The sequence below is a fragment of the Mixophyes fleayi genome, chromosome 6, assembly GCF_038048845.1.
Source record: "Mixophyes fleayi isolate aMixFle1 chromosome 6, aMixFle1.hap1, whole genome shotgun sequence".
Classification (NCBI taxonomy): Eukaryota; Metazoa; Chordata; class Amphibia; order Anura; family Limnodynastidae; genus Mixophyes; species Mixophyes fleayi.
In genome coordinates, this window is record NC_134407.1 from 173,309,994 (window position 1) to 173,324,652 (window position 14,659).

At 41.7% G+C, this 14,659-nt stretch overlaps 1 protein-coding gene across 5 annotated transcripts in view; it reads left to right on the forward strand.

The window, feature by feature from the left end:
• RUNDC3A (RUN domain containing 3A) overlaps positions 1–14,659 on the forward strand; it is a 73,036-nt gene that overhangs the window by 54,083 nt on the left and 4,294 nt on the right. For 4 of the 5 annotated variants that reach the window (XM_075177287.1, XM_075177284.1, XM_075177283.1 and 1 more), the window contains 6 exons: positions 622–711; positions 1,709–1,789; positions 2,507–2,672; positions 7,339–7,496; positions 9,278–9,415; positions 9,981–10,084. In XM_075177287.1, coding sequence (XP_075033388.1) covers positions 622–711; positions 1,709–1,789; positions 2,507–2,672; positions 7,339–7,496; positions 9,278–9,415; positions 9,981–10,084 — 737 coding nt within the window. The remainder of the gene's footprint in view (positions 1–621; positions 712–1,708; positions 1,790–2,506; positions 2,673–7,338; positions 7,497–9,277; positions 9,416–9,980; positions 10,085–14,659) is intronic. The other variant, XM_075177285.1, reaches the window with a different exon arrangement.

The window sequence follows — 14,659 nt, forward strand, 5'->3', positions numbered from 1 at the left end:
CAAATGGCATCTTTTTGCACTAGAACTGGGCAGATATGAGCATTACTTATGCATAATTGTTTAGTCACAATTATGTTTGTGAATATTATGAAATAATATTATTCACCACCACCCCCTCACCACTGCCGTCTATTGAAAATCCAGCCTCACTTTTCACTCTTGATCGTTGTTTCTCACTGATGAGTGGGAGTCATATCAGCTTGCTGCAGTTAAAACTATGATTTGAAGTCTTGTCTCTCAGTAAGCTTGTATAATACAGTCATACAGAGAGGCTGCAGGTCACACTGTAGCTTAAACTACATTCAGCACACACCAGTATCAGTGGGAGACAAATGCCTGGAGTGGAGTTGCTGAAGTACTATTATTTCATTATGTACAGGCCACAGGCGATACACATTTTTTTTGTTTTATATGAAGAACCCCTGTAATAGGCTGGTTCACTATAGTCACTATATTAGTTACAGATCACATGCTCAATGGTTGCACAAATCTACAGATGTGTTAATATATTGCTTATTGGAATGTGAGCAAGCAGGCACAATAGCATGAGTGTTATTCTCAGTGGTGCGAAACAGGACTTGTATATTTTCACTGCACTCTCTGATTGCTTCTTTCCTGCAGGAGATTTTATGATGATGGGGCTATATTACTGCGTGAAGAATCCTCTGTGCTGACTGGGATGCTAATAGGATTGAGTGCCATTGACTTCAGGTAAAGATCAGTAGGTGAACTCTTACACTGCCCTTCATCTGCTCTAATCCTCTGTCCACCCTTTTCTTATGATCCACTCTCTCATGTAATCTGTTTTGTGACGTGCAGCCATTTATTTGTTTTCAGGTATATATCTTAAAGTTTTGCATATGAATGTTCCAGCTGTAACATTGACCTATATTAGGGCTGATTTACTACATTGCATCCTAGTGCTCTAATCCATGGCTACCAATAAGACAGTAGCTTTCATTGTCTAACTTGAACTAGATAAATAAAAGCTAACTGCTGATTGGTTGTTTTGCTAGTATTTGTACTGAAAGCTTTGCACCTAAATGCAACTGAGTTGAATCCAAACACAAGACTACTGAGTTAAATAGCGTTTATATGAACCAACTATTTCCCTCACACTTCAAAGCTCATTAACTTAAATTTTAACCCCTATTCAATTATAATATAAGGCTTTATTTAGTAATGTGAACATGAACTTTAGATTACAGAAAGGAAGCATTTATACTAATTATGGATTTCCCAAGGGGATTCCTAATTACCTTATAACTTGTTATTTCTTATAAGATGTGTTCATAATCAATACCAAACAATAATTACTAAGCACCCTTTACACAGATATTCTTTACAGTGCTTTACCAATTTATTAACTTTGGTTTGATATTGTTCTTATAATCAGTGAGTATTTAGCATTTGAGACACTGCTATGATTCATATACTATAGGGAATAACATATAAAGGAGTAAGTGTCGGTGATGGTAAGCATTATCCATACATAGTAAAATGCGTTGGACAACAGTCATTGATACCCGAGCAGAGGTGATGTGTGGTGAAATGTGTATGTTGTATGCCAGCTCTCAGTAGATTTACTTCTTAGTCGGTACCACCTGTATTTTCACCTTATGCTCTCTGATATCCCTGCACACTTGCCTCAACGATCCCGTCTTTTTGATTCATGCCTGTCTTCCCATTACATTTTTCTTCCTTGCAGCTTTTGCCTGAAAGGGGAGGGTATTGATGGGAAGACCCCAGCAGTGATAGACTACACCCCATACTTGAAGTTCACACAGAGGTAAAAAAGGTCAAATTAATTGCAGTCAGTTGAATGTGTAGGTTGTTCCTTAGCAGTGGCAAAACCATACTTGCCCACTGTTCCGGAATGTCCGGGAGTCTCACGAATTCCAGGTATGTTTCCCGGACTCCCAGGAGAGCAGGCAAGTCTCCCGTATCCTGCCCATTGGTAGCCAAAATTATGCGATTTGCGGTGAATCATGTCATTTTGGCCCTGCCCCCACAACAAAATGATTTAATAGAGGGGGTGGGGCAAAATGATGCGATTTGCCCCTTCCACCCTCCAAACACACCCCCTCCCTGGGATCTCCCGGATGCCAACAACACAAAGTTGGAAAGTATGGGCAAAACTCTAAAGTGAAATCATCCCATACATAGTGGGAGCAGACATTTTTTTGGGCAGAACCAATAATAAAGCACTTTATTAATTCACTGTAGTCTAGCACCATCATTGCAGCATGGTGCAATTTCTTTGAGCCATGAGGCACGTTCCCAGTGAACTGACAGGCTAAATTCTCTTGAACATTGATACAGTCCACAAAATTGCACTCTCCACTGTATGCAGATGGCAGCTTAGTAAAGTAACATTTTTTTCCCAACTAAAAATTTGAGGGGACACAAATATTTAGGCGTAAAGTTCATTTAAAGGTGATGGTAATTCATAGAAGTGTGCAGAACATTTTCATGGTTTCACTCTTACTCACACCTCTCTACCCAGTTATGATTACTTGAGTGAGGAGGAGGACCGAGAGAGTGTGGGTGGCAGCAGCAGCGAGGACAGCTCACCTGAGCACCCCTATTTGCCACTGCTCACAGACGAGGAGAGCTGGTACAGCAAGTGGCGTAAGATGGAGCAGAAATTCCGTATTGTCTATGCACAAAAGGTAGGTGGAAGCTTACACATACAGAATTATCGATGAGCCAAACTTACAACTGTACATTACAACATAAAATAATATGCTGCTTTATTTTTTCCAACTATGTTTGCATTCAGAAGAAAAACACTTACCTTTGTATCCCTTACTCTCAGCTGACATTCCCTGTCAGCTCTATGGCACAAGCCATTAGCATGGTAGTGATTGCCCCTGTTGCCTCTCATGGGTAGTAGCACTTCTGTGACTGAGTACATGGTAACAGCTAGGCTGGTCGCTGAAGCATTGCTGGCCTTATGAGACAGCAGGGTCAATTATCCTTACTGTTCCTCCCAAGCTTTTAATGGACTACGTTTCTCATTTCAAATCATCATTTAGAACAATATACTTCCAATCTCCATGTTCTGTAAAGGAGCACTGGTGCAATTTGTGCCTATAAATAAATCTTTCCTGTTTACTTCCTATAATCCAGACCTATTAGCCACCTTTGTTCAGTATTTTCCATATAATTGTATGGTCAATAGAAAGTTAAGTTGATTTGTTAGATTTCAAATCAATAAGGAAATGCTGTTCCTAGTGGTGACCAATGGAATGTTCTGTTCATTCTAGATTACCTAATCCTTTTATTTCCCTAGTTAATGGAAATATAGCTCCAGATGAGACTCTTTCCATAAGAACATTGGAGGCTCATTTTTTGACCCGTTACTTGCAAAGCAATGTAGGGAACATTCCTGAACACTAGTGTGAGCTGTTCCCAAGGCAGTCGGGTATTTGCATTCACTGAGACACTGATTGGTTGATACAGGCTACAGCACCTTTTTGCTGGCCACCCATTTTAAAAACTGTCCCCATTGTGAAAAAGTAATATATTCACTTATGAATCAAAGTGGATATAGGGTAGTGTGGTCCTTATTGAAAAGTATAGGTATAGTCATAGGGACTTGTTTTTTTTCTGTAAGATACACCTTTCTGTACTGCACATGTTCACCACAGAGTGCACCAGTACATCCATATGTAGACTTTAGCACAGCTTATAGTTACCACACTTTATGCATGGAGAAGGTGAGGGGTGGGTAAGTGTAGGCCTAGTACAGTACAAACGTGTTTACTTACTTGCTAGTAGTACCGGATGCAGACGCAGGACGGCTGGTTGAACAATGAGCAGTTGTGATGATGACTATCAGCAGCACTGTCTAGCCGCTTTTGATTGACTGCTTGAGTATTGACCCCTTCAGCCAATGGCACTTAAATCACTAACGTTTTGGCTATACTATATGAAGATACATCCATTTGATCACATTACTCAATTGACATTTCCGTTTGGACTACTGCAGGAAAGGAGTTTCCCATTGTGTTTTTTTTTTTAAAGGGGGAAAACAACAGATAACATTAGTATTCGAGTGTAATTACATTTTATGTGGAACAAGCGAATTAAGCATTTATTAATAACACTGTCTATGCTATCATGTGGTGTAAGTATACACACTTTTTACGCCTGACGTATACCTGGGAGTAAATGCATCAAGCTGAGAGTTTTCTGGCAGGTTTGAAAAGTGGAGATGTTGCCTAAAGCAACCAATCAGATTCTAGTTGTCATTTTGTAGAATGTACTTAAGAAATGATAGCTAGAATCGGATTGGTTTTTCAAACCCACCGGAAAACTCTCAGCTTGATACATTTACCCCCTGGTGTAAATGCTAGCTTTGTGCAGCTGGATGCCAACACGTGCATGTAAGATGCTTTCTCTGGCATACATAATATGTTTGGGCGGAAATGCATCCAACTCTACGTGAGCCCCATGATGGTTAAGGGGGAATCGGCATTGTATATATCTATTGGATTAATCGTGTTGTGGTGTTGTTTAACAAACACATTAAACAAATATGTAATGTTAGGTGTAAAAAGTATTGGGAGCTTTTGAAAATTTGTGAGAAAAGTTAAATTACATTTTAGTTTTTTGAAATGGATAAAAAAGCAAAAACAACGCAATAAAACAGATCTGAAACTAGAGCTTTGCACAGCTAGAAAGTCATAAAAGGTAATCTAGAAACTGCAAAAATGCAGGCCTGCTCGTCTTTGTGTGCCAGTGCTGCTAACTGTCCAGTCTACACATTTCAAGCTGCATGGTCACCTTCCAGTGCTTGGAATTGGCCTCAGAGAATGAACCTGCACAAAGCTAGAATGAAACGTCCCTTCAGACTCCAACCTACTAATGCATTAGGACTACCCCCATTTAAACCTTTCCATGTTTCTCCTAAAATACTTCTCGGCTCCATTTCAGCTATGTCTTAAATGAATCATGGAAGTTAGAGGACACTAGCACTGTTTTTATTGCGTGTTTCACTTTCATGTGTTTTTAATTACATTAATCATGTGCCTAGGAATGTGTTTTTTTTCCATGGAGGTATAAAATCATAGTGCGAGACCCAATGTAACCCTTTCGCTGGGACAAAAAGCAGAGAACTCCCCTGTAAGGATGTCCTCTTCACCTCTTTATCTTATTCAAATATTTTATCCCACAGAACAAAATTGTGATTTTACATCTGGGTGTAAGAGTAGGCGCTCTTCTGTCCCTAATCTGAACTTGGCAAGGAACTTCTTCCATCGGGTGTATAAAACTTTTGTACCTCTGCAGACTCTACCATACATACATTTCCCTGTAAAACTAGGTGCTTTTAGCAAAATAATAATATGCATGATAAAGGAGAAGAGTATTTGCTCAGCCGGCCGTATGGCTCTTTCCACAACGCAAGGTAAGAACTTCGTATCAGATGCACCATCTTAGGTGCAGCAGAGACGAGATTCTCGCCTTGCCCTCTTTCTCCCAGCATGCCTCTGTCCAATCTCTTGTCACCAGCGGCTCACAGCAAAAGAAAGCATAGTGACAGACATTGTGAGAAGAGTAGTGGAAGTATTCTCCTCCTTGGTCCTTTCTCCTATCACTGTGTCAGTCATGCACTTACACTTGAGCAGCTGGTGAGAAGGGAGAGAGTAAATCTACACACACCCCTGTTTGCAGAATAGTACATTTTCACTTTCATAAATCAGCGTTATAGTGTAAAGTAAAAGAAAAGGGGCTAGGTTTCTTCAGATGGCTATGTCTGAAGGCCTGTCGGAGTCTAAAATCACCAACAGAATCCATTTAACTAGGACTTGCCTATTTTCAGATGAAAGGTGGAAAACCATTAAATATTTAAAAATTTGTAAATGTTGCAAGATGTCTTTTGCAGTAAGCAGTCAAAACAAAGCAATATTAAAACAGATTGACTTTTTTAGTGTTTTTATTGAAAAGTACAAAATGTATGTATTATACAAATTTAGTTAACATACCAAAACAAGAATTTACTGTCCTGATTATTAGATGAACTGAAAAGGAAATAAAACAGTGAAGTATGTATTTTGTCATTTGCTTATTATTATTTATTATCTTGTATTTATAAAGTGGCAACATATTATGTAGCGCTGTACATTGAGGGAATCATAATCCAAACACAATGACCTGAAGCAGAAGTTAAAGATAGCCCTGCCCAAATAAGCTCACAACTTAGAGGTATGGGGAACAATTGATATATCAGGTAGCGGAATAACAATTTTATTTAGATGGTGGGAAAAGTGAGTGTGGCCACTGCAAGGCAGAGGCATTATCAGCCACCTATATTAAAGCAGCCATTGGCGACTGGCATTGTGTAGTTACTGGTGCTCTGGTATGAGTGGAATGTGGAGAGACAGCAAAAGGGTGAAGACATGACTGCTGAAATGTTGTGGTAGAAATCTCAAGATGGTTGGAAACCATGGACGTTCTTCACCACTTACATTAACTGAACCATTTTCCTGTTCTGGTTATGGAGAGGGCTTTAGCTTTGTGCTATATAAGCACTCTTGTGGTTATCGGCCAGCTCAGAGGCTTGTTTGGCGTCATGCTCACTGCAGCTCCCAGAACGTTAGGACATTTGCTCCTTGTTTGCTGAAGTTGTGGCAGCAGCTGTCGCCTCCAAGGACGCCGTGGAGATCACCAGAGTGGGAATAGAAATAGAAACAGCAAGGACAGTTGAACTCACTGGGCCCGATTCATTAAGGAAAGTAAAGCAAAAAAATAAAACTTTACACCTCGGCAAAACTATGTTGCATTGGATAGGGAGCTAAATTTAAAATGTGTGGACAAATTTATAGTTGGGCATGTTCTAGATGAACTTTGAATTTCAGTATAAAATATGAAGCTATCAAATATTTGTGTGCTACATGAAAAATCAGCCAGTATTTAACTTCTGTGCAAAATAATAAACTAATTTGCACCCCTTGCATTGTAACATGGTTTTGTCCAGCAGAAGCTTACTCCTTATTTTGACTTCCTTTCCTTAATAAATCAGACTCACTAGGTTTAGTAACTGAATTAATATAGCACTCCAGGAAATTTTCAACAACAACCCTGTCCTTGGTGTGATGGCACCACCCCCATGTAATTTTCCACTGCCATCACACATTTTTTTATTTTTAACTGTTTTATATTTTTGATAAGATAATTATGTGGGAGATAGGACACATATCTGATCTAATGTGCAGCCATTTCTGCCACCCGCATTCCAGTGTTGAGATGAATAATTATGTAACTGAATCTGAGGACATGCTTGTACAATGGCTTTTTTCCAATCATAACAACATTGTCCTTGTATGTTTCCAGGGTTATCTAGAGGAGCTGGTCCGTTTACGAGAGTCTCAGCTAAAGAATCTAGAAACGGAGAACAAGAGACTGACTCAGAGGCTCAATGAGCATGGAGAACAGAGTCTTCAGGAGAAGCATCAGCTGGAAGGAGTTATCCTTGAACTGCAGGAACAGCTGTGAGTGAGAGAAGTCACCTGAGCCACACATAAATTACTCACCCATTTATACAAATGTCCTCACACTAGTCAGATAAACTATAGCCTATATTCAAATAAGCTACAATCTACAACCAGGCCTATCCATGAAAGACACATTCATCTGTCATAAGGCTTGTCCACATGCAGGAAAAAGATAATTTGTCTGCTCCTGAACTGAGCACAGACTTTCTGACTGCAGTAACCAACTCATATAAACATTTTTTGCATCCATGTTAATTTAGTCAGTCAGTGCTACATTCAAGAGCAGATCAATGTCATCTGGATGAAATAGGTCAGGTTGATGTTTCTGCATAGGACACTTATCTACCACAAGAGACACACTCGTCTACAAGCACTGACCACAGAACACACTCATCTACTACAAACCCAGGCCACAGATTAACCAAACTGATTGCACTGACTTATACATCATCACCATTTATTTATATAGCGCCACTGATTCCGCAGCGCTGTACAGAGAACTCATTCACATCAGTCCCTGCCCCATTGGAGCTTACAGTCTAAATTCCCTAACATACACACACAGACAGATACAGACAAGGGTCAATTTTTTTTATTTTTTTTATAGCAACCAATTAACCTACCAGTATGTTTTTGGAGTGTGGGAGAAAACCGGAGCACCCGGAGGAAACACACGCAAACATGGGGAGAACATACAAACTCCATGTAGCAAGATCAGCCAATGTTTTGCCAGTTTTACAAAATGCTGAAAACACTCCACGCTGCTTAAAGAGCTAGTATTTTTGCCATGCACACTTTTATCTGCTTCATACCACTGGGAGAGAGCAACAAAATAGTTTAAATTAAGAAAAGGAAAGTGTTTAATCTCAAAATCCCATGAATCAAGCTTTCCTCTCATCTGCAGAAAGCCACATGCTCTGGGCAAATGTGTATACATGCATGAAAACTAACGCTTTAGCCATGCATTCAACACATTTTCTATGCGCTTTTCATGTGTTCTGGATTTTTGTATCAGCAATTATTGTACTAGTAGTGCACAATATTACATGGGAAGTAGACCACACTGTGTTATAACATTTTAGAACACTATGGAACGTTCCCTTGAACTCTTATTTGTCCCATTTTTAATGCGTGTTTAGCAACTAGTGAAAATCAGAAAAAAGATAGGCTTGAATTAAACCACCTGAAGAATTAAGCTACATCCATATGTACTTTTATTTCAAGCGATTTGGAAATACGTTGAGTGTCATGAAAAATTAACATTCAAGATCTATCCAAAAAAGGTGAATAAAAATGTGTCCTATAAAACAGGTACAAGTGTGCCTTTTTTAAGTATGGAAAACGGTCTCCATAATTTTTCACACTCATATGTGAACACTTAGGGAGTTATGCCAAACAAATGGGTGTATGTTGAGCGTTTTTCTTTTACCCTAAATCAAAACCTAATAGCAAATGCCTTTTTCACTATCAGAACAACTTTTCCCTTACCTAGGACCTGGTTGGGTGTCTGTAATCTGATGTAGACCTGACATGCACCTGGCACTTATGCTACTGGTGCAAAGTGGTATACATCTTCAGATATTGGCATTAATACGCTACTTTTACAAGTCTCTTTTTGGAGCTTTTATTTTTCTTACATATATGCATCCAACTATGTCACATCACTCTATTAGTATCTACACTCACATCAACTCATTAACCATGCCCCCACCGGACATTTATCAATCCCATCATGCCTGACATGTCATAACTGGAGCAATCTCTCCCTGTAATTCCAGCACTGGCCTACTCCCCTCTGAAACTGCCCCCATCAAACAATTCAACTCAAGCATCGGGGCCCCTCTCGTAAACCAGTGGCCCTCCCTGGGCACCCTTAATGACAATGAGACATCTGTTAACTCTTCGCTCTACAGAAGGTAAGACACACACAAGCACATACCATATGACATCTGTACATTCAGCGTTTAACTATGTCACATAAACAGAGCATCTGCTTATTGCCGAACGCTAAAGCTGGGCAGAGCATTTCTCATTCCAGGAATTTTACAACTTAAGACGATTCATTTATTAGCTTGTACATGCCCATCTGCAACCTTTACTAGATATATATATATAAAATTTCTAGCTTTCTTCTGTTTTTCAGTGATTTTCTTATATTGGCTGTTTATTTGCATTGCCCTGGGATACATCACAGAGCTTAAATGCACTGTACATTAAATAATATTCTGTTTGTATGGTATCCAAGTGCAATGGAAATGAACAGTGGCTGAGAAAAGCTAGAAAGATAAAGCTATGCATTAGGTAAAAATGGCATGAGGGCATGCACAAGCCAATAAATGAGTTATCTGAAGGCTGAAGACCCCCTTTACAACTTGGCATTTAGACTGATAACTATGCAGCACACCTGAACAGTGTCTTATTCTCTGCAGAGCATTGCACACCTGTTGTTTATATTGTTTTAGCAGTGTTTCGTCTCCACAGACATAGCTACATGAGCACAGAACATCTCTCTGCTGAGCTCAGTCTAAGCTCTGAATCCCAGAGGGGAGAAGAAAAACAAGACGGGGAGCCCTGGGGTCCTATTGGTAAGGAATTTATTAAAGAGTTCTTTGAGTGACTTAGTGATGCGAGCGAGCATTGAATGCATGGCAGTGTTGTGTTTCATATCACACTAAATATTAGCAACATTTATTTTGAGTGGAGCCTGAGGGGATGCAGTACATAGCTCATAATCATGCCATTCAACACAACATAGGGTGCTCAATCATTTCTATTAGAGTCTGATGCATTAAATTTACAGTACAGGGCTGTCAAAGAGAAGACAGATGCTGCCCTCCAAGGCTATTTGGTTACCTCCCACCAATCCTGACCACCTCGGTATACTGTGGCGGTTAGAAAATAAAGATGTGACAGTAATAGATGATAACACTATGCTGGATGGTTAGTTTGGGTATATTCAGATACAGCTTTTAAGTTTTAAAAGTGCCACCCTGTTGACACAAACAATGATCAGAGCATGTAAAAAGAGAATTTTTATACTTACGATAAATCTGTTTCTCCGATTCCATCTGGGGGACACTGCTACCATGGGGTTTTATGAGGCGAGCATGGAGTTGGCAGCTTGCTGACAGAGCCCTCCCCTCTGCAACACACTGTAGTTCCCTATTGTAATAAAGCCCCAAGGAAGGGGAGACAAACAACCAAAGGCCAAACAGCAGAAGGGAGGGAACACAGTGTCCCCTAGATGGAATCGGAGAAACAAATTTACCATAAGTATAAAAATCCTCTTTTCTCTTTCATCCAATCTCGGAGACACTGCTACCATGGGGATGTACAAAAACAGCCCTCTTAAGGGAGGGACCGGTCTGATAGCGCAGCACGTAAAGCACTATGGCCAAAGTTGGTGTCCAGAGATGCAAAGACATTGAATTGGTAAATTTGGTAAAAGGTGTGGACCAAGGACCAGGTGGCCGCCCTGCAGAGCTGGTCCGCAGAGGCCTCTTTCCCCGCATCCCAAGAGGACCCAACTGAGCGGGTGGGGTGGGCAGCAATGCAAGTGGGCACAGGCCAGTTCACACTGTAAGCATACTTGATTGTAGAAGTAAGCCATCTTGGCAATACTTTGCTTGGAAGCAGACCAGCCCCATTTATGGGGACAAAAAGAGAGTCGGCATGATGAAGACTTGGAAGTCCCCTGGACATATACACTTAATGGCCTGACCATATCCAGGGTTGCATCTCGAAGAGGCAGATACCTCCTGGAGCACCAGAACCTCAATTTCTGAGTTTATTTGAAATCCTGAAACCACCTTCGGTTGAAAGGAAGGCACGATACGCCCTATCGTCATGGAAGATAAGGTATGGTTCTCTGCAGGAAAGGGCTCCAATCTGTGATACTCTACGTGCCGAAGCAATGGCCAGCAGAAACGCTACTTTTCAAATCAAAATCCTTAGGTCGGCTGACAGTAAGGGCTCAAAGGGGGGGGGGTTTCTGGAGCTTGTTGAGAGTCAAATTCAGATCCCAGGGTGCCGTGGGTGGAACATAGGGGGGCTGAATGTGTAGAACTCCCTGCAAAAAAGTCCTTATGTTTTGCATGTCTGCCAGCCGTAGTTGAATGAAGACGGAGAGGGTCGAGACTTGAACCTTTAGGGAACTCAGGCGAAGCCCAGCATCAAGACAATTTTGGAGAAAGCCAGTAGTCGGGGGCAGGGGAAAGGCAGCCGTGTGGCGGGCCCGACCTTCACACCACTTAATATAGGTGCGCCAGGTTCTGTGATAGATATGAGCTGAAACCAGTTTTCGAGCCCACAACAGGGTGTTCACAACCCTGGGGCAAAAGCCCTTAGACTGCCAGAGGCTGGCTTCAGCAGCCACGCCAATAAAGCCAGCAGAGGCATGTCCTGATGACGAAAGGGGACCTGAAGATGGCAGTCGTTGCGAAGGGGTAGCCAAATGTTCTGACCCACTTCTATAAGTAGAATGTATGCCTACCAGACCTGGCATGGCCAGTCGGGAGCCACCAGTATTACTGGAAGCCCTCCTAGTTTGTCCCGCCTCGTGATGACAGCATCAGTCTGAGGGAGGCTCCTGCTGCCACATAGATTTTAAAAATGCCTCCACTTTGCGGTCAGTGCTGTCCTAGAGGGTGGCAGTACCTGGTACTACAAGAGTGGTGTGGCTCGCCAGTCTCGCCTCAGGTGTATCTACTTTTGGCACCTGCTCCTAACAAGCGATATCATCCACCTGTAAAGGATAGAGGACAGTGAATACTACAACGCTGCGGTCCATCTGTTTCCAGGAAGGCTCCGCAATGTCCTTCAATTCTCTAGGAGGGAAGCAGACCACGCGTCTTTTAATTCTTTTAAAAAGACGTTGGTCCACTACTCTGGGTTCTTCTATGCTCAAGAGGTCTAAGGCCTGTCTTACTGCCAAGACTAGATCCTAAATGCCCTGGTTCCTGGAATAGTCATCCAGATCTGTGGCGAGTCTGTCTCATCAATAAGTTCACTCTCCTCTTCAGAGGATCCCTTCAAATCAGAGCCTGAAAGAGCATGGGTAGCCTTGTTTCTGGACAGTGAGGGTCCCTTCAAATACAAAAACCTGTTCAGTTTAGCTATGCTTCTGACCAAAGATGTGGTCCAGGCAAGTTTGTCTAAAGGAGTGCTTTAGGGAGCGAGAGAGGATGAAGGTCAAGCTGGACCCAAATCTGCACTCTGTCACAGCTGGCAGATCGCTGCTGGGGGTGCGACACTCATGGAGGTAGGGGGAGCACCCGAAGCAAGCGCTGCAATCTCTGCCAGACGGCCGAGAAGTTGAACCAGTATCTCCATCGACTGTGCCAAACACATTGCCCACACTGGCTCCTCCACTAGTGGCAGAGTACTAACATGGCCCTGGGCAGTCTGGGGACCTGCTTCGCACTCCACACAGAGCCCCCCCCCCCCCCGGGTCCTGTTGTTCGCTTGGTAATTTAATCTTGCATTTAGAGTAAGTAAAGTATTTTGCTTTGGGTGCTTTCCCTTTATCAGACATTTTCTGTAGAAGCACAGTACAGTATAATGCAGAATAGTACCAGTCACACAAGACACTGAATTGTGAACAAGGAATAATAACTGGTCTCAGAAAAAGCAACAGTAGTATATCAGAACAATTACAATGCTATATTAATAAGAGAATATATACACTATATGTACAAAAGTATTTGGCTACACCTGTTAATTATTGAATTGAGGCATTTCAATCAGACCCATTGCCAGAGGTGTATAAAATTAAACACTTAGCCATGCACTTTCCATTTGCAAACATTTGTGAAAAAAAATGGGTTGTTCTGAAGAGCTCAGTGACTTCAAGCGTGGTACTGTGATAGGATGCCACCAATGCAATAAGACTGTTTGTGAAATTTCATCCCTGTTGGATATTGCACGATCAACTGTCAAGTGATATTATTAGAAAGTGGAAGCGTTTAGGAACAACAGCAACTGAGCCACAAAGCGGAAGACCACATAAAATCACAGAATGAGGTCAACGACTGCTAATGCGCATGGTGCGTAAAAGTCACCAACGCTCTGCTGATTCCATAGCTGAAGCGTTCGGAACTGCCACTGGCATTAATGTACGCACAAAAACTGTGCGGCGGAAGCTTAATGGAATCGGTTTCCATGGCAGAGCAGCTGCATGCAAGTTTCACATCAACGAGACCAAAGCCAAGCGTCGGATGGAGTGGTATAAAGCACACCAACACTGGACTGTGGCGCAGTGGAAACGTGTCCTGTGAAATGACGAATCACACTTCTGTTTGGCAGTCAGATATGCAAGTCTGGCTTTGGTGGATGCCGGGAGAACATTACCTGCCTGACTGCATTATGCCAACTGTGAAGTTTGGTTGAGGGATAATGGTATGCGGCTGTTTTTCAAGGTTTGGGCTATGCTCATTATCTCCAGTGAAGGGCAATCTTAATGCTTCAGCATACGAAGTCATTTTGGACAATGCTATGCTTCCAACTTTGTGGCAAAAGTTTGGGGAAGGTCCTTTTCTATTTCAACATGACTGAGCCCCAGTGCACAAAGCAAGGACTGCAAAGACATGGTTAGATGAGTTTGATGTGGAAGAACTTGACTGGCCCGCACAGAGCCCTGACCTCAACCCCATCGAACACCGTTGGGATGAACTGGAACGAAGATTGTGAGCCAGGCCTTCTCGTCCAGCATCAGTGCCTGACCTTATGAATGCTAAATAATGAATGGGCACAAATTCCCACAGAAACACTCCCAACATCTTGTGGAAAGCCTTCCAAGAAGAGTGAAAGCTGTTATCGCTGCAAAAGGGGGACCAATTCCATATTAAAGTATATGTATTGAAATACAATGTTCTTACAGTCTCTGTTGGTGTAATGGTCAAGCGCCGAATACTTTTGTCCATACAGTATGTGTGTTTGTGTGTGTGTGTATGTAATATATATATATATATATATATACACACACACACACATACATATTGAGAAATTATAACCCAGTGTATAATGTTCGTAGTATTCAATGTTACATGCTGCTACATGTATGAGCCAATGCAATATACTCTTGTCAATTTAATGCAGAAGTATATTAAAACAAACTGGTACTTGGCCTTCCTAGGTAATTACTGGCAGGCAGGCGAGTCCGT